Source organism: Eurypyga helias, unplaced genomic scaffold, assembly GCF_000690775.1.
Source record: "Eurypyga helias isolate BGI_N326 unplaced genomic scaffold, ASM69077v1 scaffold7006, whole genome shotgun sequence".
NCBI lineage: Eukaryota > Metazoa > Chordata > Aves > Eurypygiformes > Eurypygidae > Eurypyga > Eurypyga helias.
In genome coordinates, this window is record NW_010254613.1 from 1 (window position 1) to 22,629 (window position 22,629).

General features: G+C 37.0%; 1 protein-coding gene across 2 annotated transcripts in view; it reads left to right on the forward strand.

The window, feature by feature from the left end:
- The first annotated feature begins 915 nt into the window (after nt 1-915).
- The window catches only part of GLRB (glycine receptor, beta), a 47,581-nt gene continuing 25,867 nt past the window's right edge, over nt 916-22,629 (forward strand). For both annotated transcript variants that reach the window (XM_010153053.1, XM_010153054.1), the window contains exons 1-4: nt 916-1,061; nt 12,622-12,728; nt 15,375-15,442; nt 22,234-22,463. In XM_010153053.1, coding sequence (XP_010151355.1) covers nt 940-1,061; nt 12,622-12,728; nt 15,375-15,442; nt 22,234-22,463 — 527 coding nt within the window. In that variant the 5' untranslated portion in view covers nt 916-939. The remainder of the gene's footprint in view (nt 1,062-12,621; nt 12,729-15,374; nt 15,443-22,233; nt 22,464-22,629) is intronic.

Consider the following 22,629-nt stretch of genomic DNA (forward strand, 5'->3'; position numbering starts at 1 on the left):
TCCCGGAGGTGCAGGAGGTGTGTGTGAAGAGAGAGGCAGCCACTGCTCTTTGAAAATAATTAAAACCAACTGAGTAAAATGAAAGTGGTAAACGCGGCTGGTGCTGAGGTATCCTCGAGGTTTCTGCTGGCCTCGGGAAACCGACTGGGAGGTGCCTGTAGGATGGGAAACAAATGGGAAAAGCTGGGGGTACCGCGCAGCTGCGTCCAGGGGCCGGTACTGGGGCCGTCTCGGGCCGAGCATAGACCCAGCTCGTGGCCTCTGGGGTAGGTGCTTTTGCCCGTGCGAAGTTAACGTGTTGGACTGAACAGGGGCAATAAAGCACAGGATTGCGGATGTGTTCAGTCATCTTTGCCAGGCCTTTTCTGCTCTGGCTCTGCAGTGAGAAGATTTTGTGCAAAATAATAATTTATGTTTAAATGCTGTAAATGAAATTAAATTTGCAGCCCTTCCTCTGAACTAGCACTGAAATGATTGCTGTTGTATCTGTGCAAGGTCACAGAGAGTTCTCTGCATTGCTAGGTGACTGGTTGGTCACGTTTAACCATACTTAATGCAGTTAGTACATGACGTGGTATTTACGGAGGAATTCTGCTTCCAAGTTTCTGAGGATTTTGAGTTAGGCAGGCTTTGAAGGGCATCATGTTTATTTCTTAAACTCACCAAAGCAAACTTGTACTTTAATCTGTTCCTCACTGTCAGTCACCTAACTTTGCTAAGCTACTTGACTCTCAGAAAATTGCCTAAGTTGGTTCCTCAACAGACGGTCTCTTCCAGTGCAACTGAGATCAGACTTAAAAGAAAAAACAAACCCAAACGCATTTGTTTCCTTTTTGAAAGTCTCTTGTTTCCCATTTTCCATATCTAGCCCTACTAACATGAACCTCTTTCTTTTCTTTTGCCGCAGACAGGTGGTTTCTCTGAAGCTTAATCTTCAAGATGAAGTTCTTACCAGCAGTTTTCCTTTTCATCTTGTTCTCCTTATGGGTTGAAGAAGTCTATTCCAAAGAGAAGTCTTCAAAGAAAGGAAAGGGGAAAAAGAAGCAATATCTATGTCCATCGTATGTTCCTTGTTTCTTTTATACTTTTGTATGATGGCGAACCTGCCATATTTTTAACAGTGGAAATTACATGGCAGTTGAAGTAGAAGGTGATGCTTTCTGCTGAAAGAATGGGGTTTGGGGTGGGAATGGGAGGAAGAGGGTTTGACCAGTGTCATAGCTAAGTTCTGTCAATTAGTGTGTTTCTCCTGCAGCAGGCCCTCTGTTTTAATGAAAGGAAATATCTAAGCCATAGTAAAGAATTTATTTCTTTGTGGGGGATTCCAACCCAGTGTCCTCCTGTTTGTAAGGACAGAGTTATGTAGTCCTACAGTGCACTGCTGTCTAGCGTCATGTTGCAGGTATACTGAGAAAAGCAAGGAGGATGCAGAGCTCATACTGAAGTTCAGTTTCTGGTTAGCTTAGTTTGTAAGAGAAGGGTTGTTCTACACATACTCTTGCTGCATGTTGGGTAGAACTAAGGTCTTTGTTCCATCACTGATTTACAGTAGTATATCTTTTATGGAGGTTGATCGGTTGTTGTTACAAAGCATGCCCTTATGGAATTATCTCTGTAAAAATACAGTAATTAAAATCTGTGATTGCCCAGCTAAACGGAGAGCTTATTCTGGACAACTGTGATTGCTTCATGTTAAAAATACTCCTTTTTTCTAACACCTACCACATTTTAGGTTGTGATCCATAGGACAATATGAAAGTTTTATTTTTGAGGGCCTCTTTTGTCATTTTCTTGGCCAGCCTCACTCATCTTTTTAGTGTTATGGTGTAAATATCTGAGGACAAGATTGATGCACTCTAATAAGTTGCTAATAAGTGTAAAACAGCACTATGCCTGAAATGATAAAATTGCTTGGACAAGTTTAAAACACATTTCTTCTTTGTTCATGAAAGAAGACGACTGGAAGATGAGATTAGCTATTTAACATGAGTGAACTTTTTCCAAATAAAAGAAAAAAATAAATGGAATAGCCAGACAGAAGCAATGTTTAAATAATACTTCTTTAAAGTTCCAACTCTTTCTAAATCTTGACAGCGATGTTTATTTGTAACCCAGTATTTTTGGAAAGTTTCTACATATGGTGTGTTTTCATTCTTCTTTTATATCAAACCTGAAAAATGAGATGTATTTTTGGATTTGAATACATTATGAAACAAGTCTCAGATGTGATCATGACTTATCTGCAGTGACAGCTGCCCATTCTATCTGCTTTGTAAAGTTAAGTTGGGCTCTGTCTGTAGTTTTTGGTCCGAGCTGTTGTGAAGATTTTTAGCAAGGGAAGAAATGTCATAGCTCCCAGGACAGGTGTAAGCACTGAAGTCTTCAGAGAGTGAGTTACACAGCTGGGAAATGAATCCAGATCTTCTGTGGTATCATTGAAGCAGTCAGTCTTTCTACCCTGTTCTTGACATGGTCTTAATTAGAATTCAAAACGTTGAAAAAAATTTCATTTTACCTTGATAAGTGGGTTTGTTTGGGGTTTTTTTTCCTCTTAAGCACAATATTTCTTGGTACCCTGTTCTTTTTGTTACTGATTGACATTACAGACATTAAATATGTTGTCATTTGTCACAAATATATTTGAAAAGCATTGAATCAATACTATATTTTTCAAAGTGATACTTTTACATTCCAGCCAGTTGAAGCTTTCTAGAATTAATTGCCTTATCAATAAGCCCTATCACATTTCCTGAGTAATTAACAAGTTGTCTGTATCTTCCTTGGCTGAAGTTCACAGCCTGAGAGACAACGACTTGTAACAGCTGGGTTGCGGGACTGCTTTTTTTGTGTGTCTGGCATCTAGAAGACCTCTGATGTGAATGAGCAATGAAAGTCAGTTCTGACTTGCAGAGAAATTATCCAGTGCCTCTCAAACTCAGGCTACTGATGGCAAACTTTCAATCATCAGCATGATTTTTATAATCTGCCACGTAATGTCTTTACTTGGTGACACTGTGTTATAAAAAGAGGCTGCCTATTCTTAATAATTATTTTTTCCTGTGAACAGAAAGTAAGGAATCTTTCCTCAGAAACAAACCAGAACCGTAATGCAGTGGAGTAGGAATTAAGTGACACCATAATGGTTGGCCAAAAACAGTCCCAAAGGAAAAAGTTGAATGAAAAATGATCAAGGAAATAAACTTCTATAAGAATGCACTGTATTTTTTTTTAAGAAAATAAATAGGCTTTTACACAATTTATTAAATTTAATGATGCAAATTCCTAATTAAAACACATATTTATAGGTAAAATTCTTAGTCTTCCTTTAATCTGCATTGGTTACTGGTGTAATAAATTTTAAAGCTTAATTGTAACAAATGATTGCCTTTTGTTTCCTTACAACATGTGAAAAGCTAAATTTTACCTCCTCAAGAGAACAAAAAAACACATGCTAGTAGTTATATAGGGAACAGTCTTCTATTCACAGACTTTATAATTAAATTCAGAAGTATGCAAATAATTTTCCAGGAAGGATTTATGCTGAATCTGATGTTACTGCTTGAATTCCGTAGTTTGATGTTAAGAAAGAGATGGTTATAAGGCCAGTTTGGGTTTGTATGAAAACTGAGCATACTTGAGCTTTTCCTTTTATGGTTCTCCAGAGTACAAGGCTTTCACCAAATGCACCCCTCTGGCATGAAATTAAATACTATTAAAGCAAATGATTAGAAACACCATTAAAAAGTTCATTATTGTCTCATAAACAGATATTTGCTTCCTTCAGTAGGAAAAATCCGTTTTGTATCTTAGAGCAAAATGTCTTTACTTGTGATTATTGATAACCCTGTACTTCTCCGTGCATTGTGTGCTGGTGGCTTGATTGGCCATCTTATTTTCATTTCTTTCTGAAACTGTTTTTCCCTGCCTTTATATCAAAGGGTTTCATGAAGCTGATGCTTAATCACTTGGTTCTTATTTTGATTTAATGCTTGCTCAGAACAGATGTAAGATTTGGCATCTTACATTCAGATCGCTCTCCTTCTTACCTCAGGCTTTCCAAATGAAACACAGAGTAATTTTACTTGTGTCTGATTCCTGAATGTTCATTCATTAACAAAGAAATTGATATATTAGGCCTGAAGTCCTCTAGTAGGGAGTTTTGCAGCATAAATTTGGAAGCTGGCAAGTGCAATAAAATACAAAGTCTTAGTGTATCAAAACTCTTGACTTTTGTCTCCGTAGAAAATACATATTAAAAAAAAAGTCCACCTATTCATGAAAAAATTTAGGAATTTTGTGGATTACAGTCTTTTTGTTTACAAAGCTTATTTTGAAATTCACTATACTGAATACAACTGTTTACAATATAGCTACAGCTGGATTTAGTGACGATCTCATTCTTGATCTTAGACTACCCATGAGCTGTATTACCTTTGTTACTTACTTCTTACCTTCTTCATAATTCCTCATAATATCACTTTCTGGTAAATATGTTGGACACTTAGCTGTGAATTTTTCTAAGAACACTGCTGAAAAATGTTTTTGTTATTTCATAGTAAATACTTCAGTTATTTTATGATGTTTGAGCTGCTGCTGTTATCTTTACAATCCGTAGTAGCCTAAAAGGTCTCTTCTCAAAACTGCAAGATCTCTGGACACATGAAATTATAAGGAAAGGCAAGTTTGCTTATGACATTATAGAAGGCACAGCGATGTAAGGATGTCAAATAGCAGCTAACAAAATCAGTCACTCCTGTGCTCATAATCACAACTATCCCCGTTAATTATAGTTTTAGTATGACTCAGCTATTCACTTGCACAATGGCCATTTCTGAAGATCTCACAGCGTCTCTAATGCCATGGCAATGCTAAGGGTATTATAACCTCAGTCACTAAATCTCATTCTTCTGTCTGGATATCAAGTCTGTGCTTTTAAAATGGTGTCCTTCCTCACCTTTATGCATGTTTTCATACAACAACTTACATCCCTGTAGATGATGAAGTAGTTACTGTATGATATCTGTAGAGACTTTTTCACCCACCAAGCAGGAGTATAAATCATATTTTGGCTTGTATTCAATAAAGCATATCAGCTATTTCAGAAACTGTGAAATGGCCCGCTAAGCCCTCCAGAAAACATGGCTTGTGCCATCTGCCAGGGCAGAAGCTTAGAAAGGTCACAGATGCCAAGGTTCAATAAACAGCTTCTTTTAAAAAACAACAACAAAAGACAGTGGAAATAAGGAAAGAAGCCTTTGATGTGTTTAAAACATGGAATTGTATGAAAGTCTCTCCTAAAATTTCTCTTGGCTAACTATCAGCTTCTGACATGCACTTCTTGTAAAGAGTAATGTAGAAGTTCCAAGTGTATCTTGTATCCTCTCCACCTTGCCATGGACAAGGACTTTTTTTTATTGTATCAAGAATTTGGGTATATATGGCCTCTCTATCTGCAGTATGTGATCATCCCCAAAATGTCAGTGGTGGGAGAGTGGAATCACCTCTGTCTTCATTCCCATCTTGTTGATTGTGAAGATTTTCATTTGTAGGAGTGATGGGAGGGTTGATACAGTTTTTGGGAGAAGATAGAGTGAAGTTGAAAGAAAAACCTGAAATTTGTTGTGGAGGTAGTTACATCTCAGACATTCTGAAGATAAGTATATTGCAGGGCCCAGGGCTGGTTCCTATAAAAATTGTTTTGCCCCATAGTAACACCACTTGGTCAAGGGTTTACTTATTCTGTAGCATGTAACCGTCACACAAAGCTGTCATCCTGGACAGAGAGAGCTACATTCCAGGAGGTTTGGGAATTTGTTTTCAGAATGGATAAACATGATGACTAAAAGATAAAGCTATATAAGCAAACCTTAAATTCTCTTGTAAAACAGTAATTAAGCATAGTAGGCTGCTTCTCTTTCAGTAGTTCTCTCTCTCAGTGAGCAGCATTTACTCTGTTCTGAACACAGTAGGATGAGACGCTGCAATCATGAAGTGAAGTTACAGACTTTGTATTTTATATACAACCCTCCAACTGAAAAAATAAATGGATCTGCAAGTTAAATTACATCCCTTAAGCCTCAGCACAAAGAAAACTGTAGGACTAAATTCTGTTCTGATATCTGCCAAATGGATCTTTGAAAGAAAATTATATATAGAATGTATCTCCACTTGTACCACCATATGAGGTGGTTAGACTTTACCAAGATCCATGTATGGCTTCAGTACTTACTGCCTTTGGAAAAAAGACGGGGATAAGGAGCTGATATGGGTAAATTATTTTTAAAATGTCTGTAGTTCTGCTTAAATGTATGGATGTTGATCATGATTCAGGACACAAGTGGAGGCCCGTTATGAATGAGGGTCACTTAGGTGGTGACTTTGGTAGGATGCAGAGATGCCTAAGCTAGGAGCAAACAAGCTAATTTTAGGAAATGGAAGCATGGCTAGCTTCCTGTGAGCAATACTGCTCAGGCTGGGTGGTGTATCATACTACCCTGCTTCTACTGGTTTGGCAGCTGTCCTCTCTGTGGTGGGCAGATGAATCGGCTCGCTTTTTCTCAAGCACAGGGAATAGGCACTTCGGTTTACCATACAAACATTCCTAAAGGTGTCCAACCCTGGCAATGTTGAATGTGAAACCAGAGCTGGACGTGGAGGTTTCTGATAGACAAGGACGGAAATAGTGACACTAGCTGAGCTACTCACACCACCCAGCTTCAGGAAGGTTGCTTACGTGCCCACATCACGAGACTATGCTCTTTGACAATAGGAGATGAAAGATGAGTTACTTCACCCCCACAATTCAGGGTTCACAATTTTAGGTGCCCAATCCAGGTTTCTGTTTCAAATTCTGCTATGAAGGAACTTTTGTCTTTGTTTGCCACACTGCATTACTTCCAAATTTAGGTACTGAAGTTACATATCTAACTTCAGGTGCTTAGCTGTCAACTGCGTTTGTGAGGACACATAAACAGTTACTCAGAGTTCCGTAGTTTTAATGTAATTTGAATAAAATCACTTTGCATTGGAGGCACTGTAATTATTCATTCTAGTAATAGAGATGCCACCCAGTACAGTTTGAAAATGTAGCTATTAAGCATACTAGAGATCGCAGAGATTTCTCAGAGGAATTACATAGTATCTCGTTGATTTGCATTAACCTGTTTTTATGCTTTGCGTTACTGCGCTCAGAAAATCAAATGCTTGCAAATCACAACGCTGATAGTTTATATCACTGAAACAGTACTTGCAATATGTGGTGAGATGACAGATCCTGTGTTTCTCCAAACTTACTTTTATCATCATCAGATATACACTGCCAAGTTATATGACTAGAATGTCAGTTTCCATCACACAGATTAGATAAACTGTACTAAAATCTGTTGTTTCAGCACTATATAGGAAATTTTACTGGAGATAACAGTGTGAGTTGGAATATATATTGTTGTCTGTCAGATGGTAATCTAGAACTATGCAAAGGCAGAGCTTAATGCTAGATTATCCAAGCTATGCACACAAAGTAAACACCAACAATAGAATAAGCATGCTACCTGACTGTCTGGACTGCAGTGGATTGTAAGATGGTGTGTGAATACATCCCTGTGATACATACATTTCCCCCCCCACCTAGCACACACCCCCCACACAAAAAATTCATGTTGTCTTGTAAAATTAGAGCTTCTTCAGCATAATGGGATCTTAAGACTAAAGACCGGGGCAGTAGGTAAATTAATACAACAGCAAAGGTTCTCCTTCCTACTCATACAGAATATTGTTATAGTCTTTCCTGCAGTCATCCTCCTGTAGCACTGCATGTGATAAAGAATCCTTGTAACTTCAGTGAGCTCTGAGAGACTAAATGTCATGACAAACTGTAGAGATATAATGTGTTCTGACACATTTGCTTAACACAAATGTAAGGAAACTGTATAAATTTCAAACAAAGGGCAGTATATGCTTCCATTTGGCATGGATATCTGCTTATATAAACTTCTGGATTTTGATTAGTGAATTATAAAAATAATTATCCATTACCATCAATTGAAAATGTTAATCATGTTCTTCAAAGGCAGTGATAAATGTGTAGAGCTGCAGTGGAAGAGGAGATGAACTCCTTACTGCATATCCTCTGAAATACAGTATTTAAAGTCATGCTTTTATTCAGCAATGATACCAGAAGTAACCCCTGAAAGGCTAGAGAGAGGCCAGTCATATCACATGGAGATGTTATGCTGAAAGACGCACTGTACTTTGTTTTCTTTCCGGCTTTTGAGGATACTGTTGGCAGAATCGAGAACACTTTTGAGAGTACTGTTTGTTTTCTCTTTTTTTTTTTTTTTTCCCCAGAAAAAGAGAAAGCATACTTGGGGTTTGGGGTTTGTGTGTTTTGGGTTGGGTTTGTTTTCAGAATTGTTATTTAGGCAAAATTCTTGCTAAGGCAATTTCTAGCTTTACTATTACCTGCTTTTAAATTCCCTTTAAAACAACAATGAAACTTCTGTTGCCTTACCCTTGGTTTGGTATTTACCGTATCTTGATTGGAAGTCATCAATTACTGTGAAGAAAGCTGCTGCATTTCCATTTCCTAATGCTTTCCAGCAGCTCCTCATACATTCAACGCAAGTTGAAATAAATGTATTAAAATTGCAATACATGCCACAACTGGTGGAAATCTAAGGGAAATATTAGGCTAGTTATCAGCTTTTCACAAATGTGGAAATTGTAGCATAAATAAGAAAAAGTAGTAACTTCTCAGTTGGTGTGAGTGTTGTTATATGGGAATCAGACAGCCTTTAGCAAATTCAAGTACTGCTTCTTTTAGGAAGGGAGATCTCAGCTCTAATTTTTTTTCTGTTATGGAGTCTACACATTTGCCTATCATTAATTCATTACAGAATGGCCAATTAAGCAAGGGTGGTAGTGGCTTTAGGTAATCATCTTACTGGCATGAATAGTCCAGCCTGTTTCTCCAAATGCCTAACCCATCCCATTCAGTGTCTCATTAAGTCATTCTGCTCACCTCTCTCTTTGATTGTGGCATAACTTCTTAAATCACCAAAGGCTACACATACAGTTTATTGATTTGCAGGTGAAATTCAGGCATTTTGATCAGCAAGGCTTTCTGAAAGGAAGCCAGTCCTGTGACAATGTTTGGTCCCATGAGTGCTATTCCATGCTGGTAGTTCAATGACAGCATGCTGTAGAAGACCACAGTGAAAACATTAACTGATACTCAGCAGAGTGTTTTTTTCCAGTAGCTATTCCAACTGCTTAATTCAAAGTCAACTTAAAAAAAATAGCAATTACTGACTCTGTGCTTTTCTCCCAACTCAAAACAGCCACACTGTGTTTCACTTGGTTCTTTTATAAATGTGTGCACATTACACTTGTATGAGTACTAAACACTACCAGCAACTTACGGAAGAAGGTGGTCATGATGTTCTTTACCAGAAAGCAGTGCTGCTACCCATTTTTTATCTCATCACTGTCTTCCTACTGCAGTCAATCTCCTTTGCCTAATTCATGGTTGACCTTTGAACTAACAGCCTGAGCAGATACTTGTATTAATGTAGTTCTACAGTGCAGCTCAACTCTCACAAACCTACTGCCTTATTCCTCTTACTTGAAGAGAAAAATTAACCTGTCAGCTGAATTTGTCTTTCTTTTGCTGTTTGTTGCTCACCCATTTAATTTCTCAGACATTTTTCCTCTTTTCTTCATTGCATTTTATGAGCATCTATGTTTAATCTATGGGTTCATGTAAACCCATGTGGTTCAGATTACTATCATCACTATTTGATGAACTTCTTTGTATAATCCATAGAAGAAATTAAAAGAAAAAAAAAAAGGGGGGGGGAAATATTTGAGTTTGTTTATTAGTTGTTTGGTTTTGTATCAATATTTCATTAATACTGGGCATATATGATTTAGGCAAAAATCCTATTGCTTGTGTTAAGGAGACCCTACTTTTATAAATATAGATTCTGTAGGCATCTGATGTAGGTGGTTTAGATCTTAGATAGTGTACAGTGTTTGCCTGCCTTTTAAGTTAAATAAGAATTCTGTTCTGTTTTGTTCCTGCTACAAAGTGAAAAGTAATCTTAACATTTAACTTCATTTTTTCCTATTGTCCAATTAGTGGTAACCGCAAAAAAAGTATACAAAGCTGGTGTATGGTATTTCAGTGGCAATCTGTTTGTTGGTAAAGGTTATCACTGAAAACTGAACACGAATCTCAAAATGACAGAAGTAAATGAGTTCTTTCACATAATGATCCAAATCAAAATCAATATAAAAACCCATAAACCCAACCCTGGGACAATTGTTTGAATGTGAATTTATCAGTTATTCATAGGGGTTAGACCTATTGCTATTTAATTGTTCCAATAGTAAATTAGCAGAGTTTTACTGTACACAGAATAAAGACATACTAGTGGAAGTTAACATACGTTACTAAAAGATTCCTTGTTTTATTAGTGGCCTATTTATCTCTGGATAAGTTCTGATAGAAGAAGTAGTTCACCTATGTGGTTGTTACATGTGGCAGTACTGTTTGCAAGAGATGGTTGGGGAATTATATATTGCAGCCACCTAAAGCTGCTCCACAGTTTTTTCTCATCCTGTGTGTGACAGTTTAAGCTATAGTCAGGGATATACACTTTTTGGTAGCTACGTCTTTGAGCAGCCTTCAGGATTCATTCTAATCCTGCTAGCAACTGATGAGTAGTTTGAAATTTCCAGAGAATTGGGTGGTAATTCAGTGTCTTAACTGAGTTGGTGTACTTTTATCCCTTGTGTATAACATCAAACAAATACAAGCAAACTGTTGAACAGATACACAAATTTAGGTTTCAGACATTCAGTAATACAGTGGGGAAAAGAGAAATCTGACTGGTTTGTTTCTCAAGGATAAAATGCTCAAAGGGTGTCAAGGAAACTATGACAGGATAAAATACAGTTAGGTTATCGTAAATGGTAGACATGTTTTTAATAATAGGGAATTCCTTCAGTTTCATTTATGAACATTTCAACTCTTAATTCTTAACTGAGGAGATTAAATCTCATTGTGAAGGCATAGTATGTGCTGTCAGGCCAGCAGATCTTGTTCAAGTGCTCCTGTTGTTTCCCTTATGGTTTTAGTCAAAACAGTTGTTTTTAAAGGTGGGGTTATTCGTAAAACCTCTGCAAGGGCTAGGATCTTGTCACTATTTCATTGAAAAGCATCTCCACTTTGCAATGAAATAGTGATATCTTGCAATTGTGGCACCTATTAATTAATTAATTAATTTGCCTGATAGTCATTAAGGAAGGTGCTGAACAGGAGCTGTTGTTGTTGGACATCTTAAACTCTGGAGATCTGACACATTTATACAACTTTTTTTTTTTTTTTAAGACCAAAAGCCTTTTGGATAGTTAATATTTTCTTCAATAAATATTTAAAGAATGCAGAAATCCCAAAGGGCATGAAGGAGACGGAAAGATGAGAAGAAAACTAACAGTGAACCGAGATGTTGTGAAGAATAACCCATAGGTCTGTCAAGCTGACATTGATATGGGAAAGAATGGTGAAAAAAAGAAATTAAGCAGGCTAAAGAGGGCAATGGAAGCTGATACTGATTATGAAAAATATCTAGGAAATAAACTGAAATATTTTAAAAAATATGTTCATATGTTTGTTTGCTAGAGGTAACAGTGTTGATGCATATGACATGCTTCTGTAGGGTGTTTGTCTTGTTTTTACATGGCATCTTGGTTACTAAATTACAAGGACAGAAAGTCAGCAGAGTAGTCATCATAAAATAAGAGGAAAAGTGATCACAAGACAAGATTCAGAATTGGAAAACATCACTGGACAGGTTCTACAGACAACATATACATTCATTTCCATGACATTATCAGCCTGCTAGGTCTGCAAAGAACATGGGGGGGGGGAGACTGATGCACCCTTATTGCTTTATATTACCCTCAGTTTCTTGTTACTCTTGTAGCTACATTACCTGTCACGCGTACTTTTTAACTTCAGCGATGGCTTTAATTTAACACCCACCACAATAACAGCACGGTAAATGGAATTGTTTAAATTCCCCCTGCAAAACCGAAGAGAGTCCAAGGCCTGATTTTCTGTAACAAAGGTTTTATTAGCGCTTGAGAAGGAGATTGTGCAATGGCTCCAGCTCAGTGGAATAGCTGGCACTGGCATGAGAACGCAGGGGACTGCCAAAAGCCTCTGCATGGTTTGGCACCTACAGAGTGCCTGTCAGTTTACTTATGTTCCTAATCTGACAGTCGCTAAAAATAGTTCAGGTGGTTGCTTTTCTACTGAGGAATAAGTCATGTCCTTCTGGATATTTGTATTAGGAGGGAAGGGAACAATTAGTGAACTGCAGTTTATTTTCTCAAGTTTACAGCTGAGACTATATAGGAGAGCTTTGACTTTTGTTGTAGTTTCTTGAAAAGTGCTGAAGCATCACAAAGAAAGGAGGACTATACACTATGAACCTCAAAATATTGAACATATTTTGCTCATCAAATGGTATTTATGGCATAACTTTAAAATGGCCTAAGTTTAAGCACACAGTTGATTCTGCCTTAGTAGTAACTAATGCACTTTTCCTTTTACAGCCAGCAATCAGCTGAAGACCTTGCAAGAGTACCAGTTAATTCTACTAGCAATATCTTGAATAGACTATTGCTCAGTTATGATCCCAGGATAAGGCCCAATTTCAAAGGTTTGTCTGATATTTCAGTCTTTCTTTTAATCTTTGGTTTTAAACTTTTTCTCTTTTCACACATAGAAAACTTTATATAAGTTTCAGAGATATTCAGAGATATTCAGAGATATAACAGTTTCAGATAACAGAGATAATATTCAAAACCTCAGTTTCTGGTTTTTTTTTTAAATGGAAATTTCTCTAGATAGTGTGAAACTGCAGAAGGTATTTACCTTTTCAGACTGAAAGGTAATATGTTAGGATTTCATGATTGTAACAGTTATGTGATGCTTTAATATTATTATTATATAAAAGTTCTTTTTTTTAAAAAACAAAACTAGATTTTATAGAATAAGTTTTTAAAATATCTGTTCATCCCTACATTTTAGTTGGACTTTAATAGCATCTTTGCTTTACAGTATTTTAAGCCACCAAAATTCTCTACAGAGATCCTTTAAGATGACTTCATAAAACTTTGGATTAGCAGTATCACTATTTGGAAACCATACAGTTATTAAACCTTTTAATGATATGTTAGTAATACAGCTTACACACTTTGAGATTTCAAATAGATAATGAATTTAAACACATTCTCTGACTTTAAAACATCTCACTGGTAGTCAAATCTTCTAGGAATCTTCCATGTGGGCAAATGTGATTTCCTTACATATGCAGAAAAGGTTGGAATACATATTTTCTGAAAAACCTCTAATAACTCACACAGCTGTAAGTTACACTTTCTAGGAATTAGATTATTTCCCTGCTGGAAAAAGACATCATAGACCATTTTATTACATTATTACAGACACTGCAGTTTACATAAGTCAGTTCTTTCTTTTTAAAAATTATATTTAATTGTATGTGCATTAAGAGACATTTTAACATGGATATCAATAGTATGGTAAATTTGGAATTCTACAGTATTTATTGTGCTTTTGAAAAGACCTTCTTTAGATGCTCTGTTTTACTTTTATAAATGTATTAAACTCAGTTCTCAGCAAGTGACCTGCTTTTTTTCTTATTCTCTGTAGAATCTTATTTATATGTTTTCAGCACTGAGCCTTCTCACAAAGAATAAATGTCCAGCCTCTGTTCTACCTGTTCTCCAGCATGATAAATCACAAAGCGTATTGCAGGTTTCTTTATATTTTTGATAACCCTGCTGGCAGTCTGGTAAGAATCTAGATGGAAGGGAAAGGGAGGACATGCAATGTTACCTCACAGGGAGGTGGAAGAAAAAGAACATTTTCTGACAAGTGGTTTGGCCGTGTTAAAACGTTCCTCACAGATGAGTGATTTTCTTGGACGGCACGTTCTACTCAAATCTGGAAGAGATAGCGCACTCTTGGATACTAGTGGTGTGGTGGGTGTGCTGTCACATGCATCAGGCGCTAAACAAAGTATAATGCTTATTGCATAACCAAAGGCTCCACATTTAACTGGTCTGATTAAAAAAAAAAATAACAACCAAATAAAAAAAACCCAACCAAAACCCAACAAACAACGAATTGGTTTAACTGAAAAAAGTGAAACTTTATCATAGTGATTTTCTGGTGAACCAAGAGAACGAGTTTGAGTTTATGTATTAAATGTACACTAAAATATTATGCAGACAAGCAAACTATTAGATGAGGCATGTATTACTTTGTATTTGCTTACTTTGCCAAAACAGTGTTTATATACTGTTATATCTCTTATTGCTTAAAATAGGAAGAATTTCACTGAATTAGGTACTTGTAACAGTGTAAAAGGGATCAGACACATGCATCTATTATACATACTGGCACTCTCAACATATAGGTGCTAAATAAAACCGGTGGACCATAATTAGTTCTCACAACCATCAGGCCACTTCTCCGTGCTTCGTGATAACTCTGTGTTAACACCAAATTAGATGACTGCCAATCAGTTCCCGCAGGGTGACAAAGGGCAGATGTAGCAGCTGTCACACCATCCCTCTTCAACTACAGGAATCCTGGCTGTGGAAAGGAGGAAAAAATCCAGTCCATCTTAATATCTTCACAGCTGTTGGCTTCTAGAAATTTTTCTTGGCAAATTGGTAACCATTGTAAAGTGGAGCCGCTTTCTCTTGCACCAAGGCTAGGTAGCTGTGAAAGCTGCATGCAACATTTTTTATCTGCCTGTATTCATACTTTACAGTTATGTACTTGCACAAAGAGGTATCCTCTTACAGTATAAGTAAATGTGTCATCATAAATAGGTAATTTGGGATAGTAGATCATCGTTATGACCTTGACAGTTAAAAGTGTCCGCTGCTAGAAACCTGAATTGCCTCTATCCATTACACTGCATGCAAAAGTGATACTGGATTGTGCATTCTGTGGTAACAGAAAATAATGTAATTTGAAAAATATTCAAATTTATGAGCTGTGAAATGCTTTAAACTTAGAACTCTGGACTAAGGTTTTGTTTCTTATCACTAGGTTGATAAGATTGTTTGTGATTTCTATTGGCTTTCAATGGAAATAGATTAAACCATAGCTCTTAAAAACTGTGTATACTAACTTGAAAAGATAAAGTTGTATGACTGTATAAAAAACATTTCACATTGTGATACCACTATAAAGGAACTTTAAATGAAGAATAACCTATCTTTGCTGGGCTGTGCAGTTCACTAGGAATATTTTGGTTTTTTTCCCCAAGGAATTCCAGTTGATGTTGCAGTCAATATCTTCATTAACAGCTTTGGATCAATTCAAGAGACAACTATGGTAAGACTGAAATGAAATTAATATAGCACACATGGACATTTTCTTATTAAATTATGTTTCAGGCTGAGGATTATGAACTATAAAGTAGAAATAATTGTTATGGCTGTAGACACTGAGAATTGAGTTAATAGGGATAGACTGACTCTGATTTGTCATAAAACTCTTAATCTGTTTCATTCTGTATTTGTCCACACATTGTCATAGCTTTTAGAATGTGATGTATATGAAAGGAAATCCATGGTTTCTCAGATACAAGAAATACACTTATTTCCATAAGATATTAAGTGCCGGGCAATTAATCATCTTTCTGAGAGTTAATATATGAGCTGGTTGGTGTATCACTGAAGTAAATACTGTGACTGTATATGAGAGAAAAGGAACATACGTAAGGCTGAAGCATACAGGTTCTCTATTTTATGTAGTTCTGAGGATAGGAGTAAATCATGGAGGGACAGTAGAAGGAGTAACAGAGTAGAGCATCAATGACGATACTCTTACTTCTGTTTATTTACTATGTGAGAGAAATAAACTGAGGAGTGACGTTTCTGAAAATGTGTTTCCAGTTCAGTCAGAAGATTTCAACATGTCAATAACAGCACCAAATAATCCTTATTACAACTTTGACAGTTTTTGTTTCTATAGAAAATAAAATCAGTTTCAAAATGAAAAGTGACTTCAGCAAAGCCGTTCAAAATATTTGGGGCTTGAAGAACTTTTTTGCAATGGTATTTCCAGTAAATACTGTAAAATGTTGCAAAAAATGACATTTAATTGTTGAGGGTGTTCTGACCTGATTGGGGTTTTCTTTTATGCAAAAAAGGGGAGCACACCATGTCTTGCCAGTACACTGGAAGAAGCCACAGCCCGGATGCACTCAGCGTGGGAGTTCTGAGGCGCTGCCTGAGCATCCCATTTAGAAATAACTTTGTGGTCTGCTGCATTCAAAGCATTGAGGCAGTTCCCAAAATCAGGCTGCTCTTCTTAATGCTGTGACTAAAGCAGCATTCCTACTCATAATGGTACAGAAGCAATAAACCATAATACAGCTAATAAATAATAAAACACCTTTTGTTGTTGTTGTAAGTAAATACCCACTTAAAATTCAGAACCAGTTTGCACGATACCCTAATAACATTTCAGTGGGACTGTAGAGCCACTCAGAGTTAAACATATGTGATGGCTGAAACAGCTTTTGAACAGCTTGGCCAGAAATTTGTTTCTTTAACTAGGAGTAAATAAAGATTTAGATCTGATTGCAAGTAATAGTAAGTCAACTAATAGCATTAGTGGAAAGTGATATTAAAACCATGAATGTAAGTATACCGAAGATACCTCAAGATTTATTTCCTGAAAAGAAAAAGAGGACTGAAGTTTAAAGAGGGTAGGGAGGAAGAGCAGGAAAGTAGGAGTGAGATAAGTGTCTAAGATGGCAGGAATATTAGGCCAGATGGCCCTTTCAAGTTTCTGAAATTTATTGCATGCTTTAAAAAGTGACTTTTACAGAGTCTTTTTTACAATTCACCCAGATCCAAATGTCTACAAAACATGAATGTAAGGAGTGTGCTTCCCCCAAAAAATTAGGTATGCCTTCTACAGCAATGCATGTCTGTGAATTCCTGGTATGGTCAGTCACAAATTTACTAGGATGTTTTATAAGGTGTCATGCTTTCCTCCATATTTCAGAACTTCAGGCACCATCCTTACTTAATTTATGTTCTTATTTAGATTTCTATGTCCAGTCGATCACCATGATAGCTAAGCATGTTTGGTTTATTTCTTGGTTGCCTTAATGTATCACAGGAAGCACTGACAAAAGAGACGCTCAATCTGTTCTTCCATATATCACTTGGGAAACTCTTCCTGCTGCAGTGGGCATTGGGTCCTGTTGACATTCAGGAACCACTGTTCTCTTGGGGAGAGCCTGGTACTTGTCTTCAGGTGGTCTGGGTAATGCACCAGACAGAAGAAGCACGTCCCTTAGACTAGGAAAAAACTTTTTCCTCCAGAATCACAGGAAAAATGTTTCCTGGAGCTGAGGCACCAGCTCTGTGAAGGGCTGGAGGGGCCTTACACATTCAGAGTGGAGACACATATGTAAGCAGTGACAGAACTGCTAAAAAAGGTTCCTCGGTCTTGGAGAAGAGTGGCTGCCTGCATCTCTACTGTCTCAAGGCGCTGGTGTAATCGCAAGGAATATTGATTTCTTGATTGTCTCTAAAGTTACCAGAAGCTACTAAACTGATTGGAGTGATGTACTTCCAAGTATTTCAGTTGGTGAAGTGTCATGATGATCCTTGCCTCTGTAGCCACTTCTGGCTGTAGTATCTGGATTCATAGGTTTTCTCAAAATCTGTGTGGGGGTCAAGTGTTCTGGTTTAGCCATGCTGCAAGGATGTTTCCTTCTTTTGGGTATTGGAAGGGTGGGGAAAAATAACCATGAGTCCCAGATTATTGGAAGTGAGGTGGTGGTAGAAGGCTCGACAAACAAATGTGTAGAGTCCCAGTGAGAAAAGGCCATTTGGCATGCTGATATCCTTTTGTTCAGAAGGATGTTTAAAAGAGATTTGGAAGGAAATAACTTCAACAAGATGTCCTGTATCCCAGTCTCAGACCCTTCTCTGAAATAGCCAACTCTGGGCTTAATGTCTGTAGCTTCTAACTAGTCAACAGGATCCTACAGTGTCCCTTGCCTTGAGATTGTGGTAGCTGGTTCTGGGAGTTCCTCACATATTTCAGGAATCCCACAAAATTATTTTCAATTATTTTTTGCTTGCCATCCTTCTGGTCCCATGACCATTGCATTCTTAGCTATGCAGTTGGCTCACACTCAACAAAGAAAGAGTACAGATTACCTCCTACTGAGCTGGAGTTTTAAGAGAGAAGGGAGTTTCTTTATAGAAAAGCATCGATAGAATTGAAGTAATATTTGTTTGAAGTAAGATAGGATCCATAGTTTGGATCCTATGCCCAGATACTGCTTTAATCAAGCCTTTGTGAAGAAAGTGAAGGGCAAACATTTGCTCTGGGTCTAGAAAGCAAAGTGTTTTAATGTGGTGTTGTAGAATATTCGCGAGAATTGCGACATTTCCACACATGTATCAAACAAGTTACCTGGAAAAACTAAACAAAAAATTAGTGAACTACGGAGTGAATAGGGATTTGCACCGCTAAAGTGGAGAAGAGTTTATAGCTGAGCTGCTACCTGCCAGTAAGCTCCCTTTATCTTGAATCCTGCAGCTTGTTTCCTTCTAGCTCATTAGGCAACTTGTCTAATCCCCATGCTAACTCTGCTTCTGATTTTGCAGATTATTTTTTTAGACTGCAGATTTGTGGGATAATATGCTGATTATCTCACATTTATAAACTGTTACAGACTGGGTGACCTGTCAAGGATTCCTAGGCATAGATCCTTTTTGCTGTAAATATCCATAGGGCTATAATATTTTAACTGTGCTTATGACCTGACCCTCTGTCTACAGAATCTATATTCAAGGTTTGTACTTGCAGCGTAACCTTTCGTCACTGTCTCAAATGGTAAAACACCGCTTCCTCCTTCTCCTTTTTTTAAAATCTTGCAGAAAGGTCTTTTTAATATTTATGTATATAAAGGAAAACTTGGTTTCCTTATTTTAATCGTAAAACTGCCATTTTCTACTTTAGTAACAGACAGTGCTATTATGCTGCCTTTCTTTATATGAGTGCAGTTCATGTAAGAAAAGCCTTTCTTGATCTGCTCTGTGCTCCAGTTTGCAGGAAGAGATGTATTGGCTATGCCTGGTTTCTGGCCTGAGGAGGTTTTCTGGCCACATGCCCACAGTTTAGTAGGTTGCATTGAAATATTTCCTAGAATGCCTCCCCTTTCAACCTCCCTGAAAACAACTTGCCTTCTGTTGGAGTTCCATGGGAAAACAAAGCCTTGTAGAATACTTCTGTGATTCTTTTTACCTACCAGGTCCTCCTAGCTCTAATGCTGATTAATATCCCTTTCACCCTCCCAACTCCCACATCCACCTCCCCACCCCTCCCCCACTAGTTTCAGGCTTTTAATTGCTATTTGACTCTATTATAAAATGCCAATCATTCTGCAATATTCAAGGAGTATTTTTAAAATGTATAGGAGGGAGACGATCTGCTTCATGGAGACCTCTCCTTCAGTCCCTATTGAACCTAATTGTGGTGCACATACTGAATCTTAAAATTAATTGCCCAAATTTGAGAGGACTTGTTGCAGACTTCTTTCAAAATAGATTTATGCCAGATCATAGTGTATACTGCTGCCAGATACTGTAATAGTTCATATTCTTCTAAAAGAAAACCTTTTGCACATCACTGTCTGGCTAGCCACAGTTTTGTATCCTGACATGTCTTTGCTTCCTTCTGCATTTTCTATATTGTCTCAAGTATGTTGATGGCCTTTCTCTCCAGGTACACCATGTTACAAGTTTCTGGTCATTTAGGTAGGTCTGAACCTACCTATTTTAGGTTAATGGGATTTTTCTTCCTAAAATAGGAACAGAATCAAGTTCTGAAAGTGTTACAACATCCTGTTGTTTGGTATATTTAAGTTCATTTGTAATAAAGCAAGGAAGGAAATAAAATAGCATCCACCTGATCTGACTTCCAATTCTTATTTTACCAGTGCTTTCTGCTTTTCAGTGATGTAAACATCCCCTTCTTCTGAATGGGTAAGCTCAAGGCAAGTGTTGGACACTGTTTATCATTTGCCTATGGCTTTGAGAAGGCATTTTATTTTGTTAAAATTAGGTTAATGCACTTGTTTATGGGGAAATTAATTTTGGTGTAATGAATAGTGTAATGCTTGTGAACATTAACTGTATGCATTATTTATCTCATACGGTTTAAAGGAGTTGTTTCCACTGAGGCAAGAAGTGCATATGAAATGGAAACTTCAGCAAGCAGCAAGTAAAATAAATTTTCAATTATATACATATAATTCGAAAGATGCTTTCTGAGATAATAACCTGAGTTCCCTCCTGTTCTGAAACTTCTCTGTGAGAGCCTTCCAGTACAAAGTTACTTCATATCACCTATTATTTTATACTGCTTCTTTACTTCGAGAAGATAATATAGGTCTTTATATGAATAAGAGTCAGACCACATTTTTTTTTTTTCAAAACCAGACTGCCAACAAGTAACATGTCTCTCGAAACTGTGCATATTAAGAAATAGTGCCTCAGTTATTTCAGCTTAGTCTTGATGCTTTGCTTTTCCTTACAATGCAGTAAGGAATAATATTACACAGTATAGTGGAATAAATACCTGGGCTGATCTCACTGGTGGACTGGACATGGGAAACTGCATACTGTATTCCAATTAACAGGGTAAATCAACAGTGTAAATAATTCTGCATGAGGTCTTAGCCAAGGGAACTCCTTCCTGTTGGAGTTAGCATGGCTGTCTCAACATGGCACTTGCTTTGGACTGTAAATGTATGTATTATAGTAAATACAGCAGAAGAGAACTCACATGGAATCAACAGAAGAATGTGTAAGAGAGCATTCATGCGTAAAATAAGCAACTTTATATCATTAGTTTGTTATGCAGAATACATTGACAAACCAAAAATAGACTGAGAACTTTCACTCACCGTTTTCTAGCATTTTGCTATAATTGTAAATCAGTAGCAGTGTTTTCACTGTTCAGACACAGCTCTTCTCTCAGGATGCTTTGTACCTAATAGACAGTTATGAAAAATGAAAACATACCATGGAAGAGAACTACAAAGACTGGAGATAGAAGTTATCTTACATATAGAATTTTGGAATTTTTTTTAAATTATTATTATTTTTTTACTTTATTTCAACATTACCTTTATTCTCTTTCCGTATGTGATCTGCCTAGTTTACACAGACATAAAAAAGAGGCCCTGGATTAAATGTAAATGTAAAAAGCAAAAACGACTTAGAAGTAAGACAGAAAAGTCATCACTGACATACTGGGTCAGATTTTTCCGTTGAACACACACGTCTTTCACTAAGGTCAGAATGCATGTGGGTATTGTTTTGCCCTGAGACACATGCTACTCCAATTCCTGAAGGCAAAATTAGTTTCTCACTGAGTATGGCTTTACTATTGTCCATCCTTAAGCAAGAGTTCTGCTGAATTCAGAGGAAAGTTTCCTCTGTGTCTTGAATTTTGTCTCTTTGAGACCTACTTGTTTCTGCTTTCATACATCGTGCCTCATTATTTTTGTGGCAAACTGGCATCAGTTTTCCTTAGTTACTAAAATAGTCCCAAATCTTTGTTACAAGGTCTGAGGCTGTGTTTTCTGTGTGTAGTGTAAAATCTACTACCTACCTGCTCTGTTTTCTGCTTTTATAGTGTGATTCTTTGCCATCAGTGTGCCATCTAACCACATGGAGAATAATCTGGGATTTACACTCACAGGATATCCTGATAGAAGTGATATCATGCCTGCTGCCTGCAGCAATTTAGTGTAGTCAGGCTGTGGCTTCCTTCTGTCCTGCTGCATGCTCTTCTCTATGCCTAGGTAACAGAGGACTACTATCAAGGAGACAGAAAAATGAGGAAGGGAGAATTTGGCCCTTTTTAAAAAAATCTTACCATATTCAAAATATGTGTGAGATATCATCTACCAATTTGTACTAAACACTTATCAGTGTCATTTAAGCAATGATTACTATCTTTGTTATTAAAAAAATCGAGGCATAAATTGCTTTTCTTTTCAATCTGATAGAACAATTTTCTTCCTCCATGGGTTTTTGGCTAGACTTTTGGCTCATCTAATATTTATGAATTCCTCCCATCAGGATTATAGAGTCAACATCTTCCTAAGACAGAAGTGGAATGACCCCAGACTCAAACTGCCCAATGACTGGAGAGGTTCAGATACACTGACAGTGGATCCAACAATGTTTAAATGTCTTTGGAAGCCAGACTTATTTTTTGCAAATGAAAAAAATGCTAACTTCCATGATGTCACACAAGAAAATATCCTTCTTTTTATATTTCGTGATGGAGATGTCCTGGTCAGCATGAGGTATTTTATTGTTATATTTCGACTCTTTTAAAAAATTACTTGATATGAGATGTATATGCTGCATTAGATGTAGTAATGTGATACAGTTCATGACTAATATTTCAATTTATATGACTTAAATTTCTACATCAACTGAAGAAAATGATGATTACTTACTAATGATGTA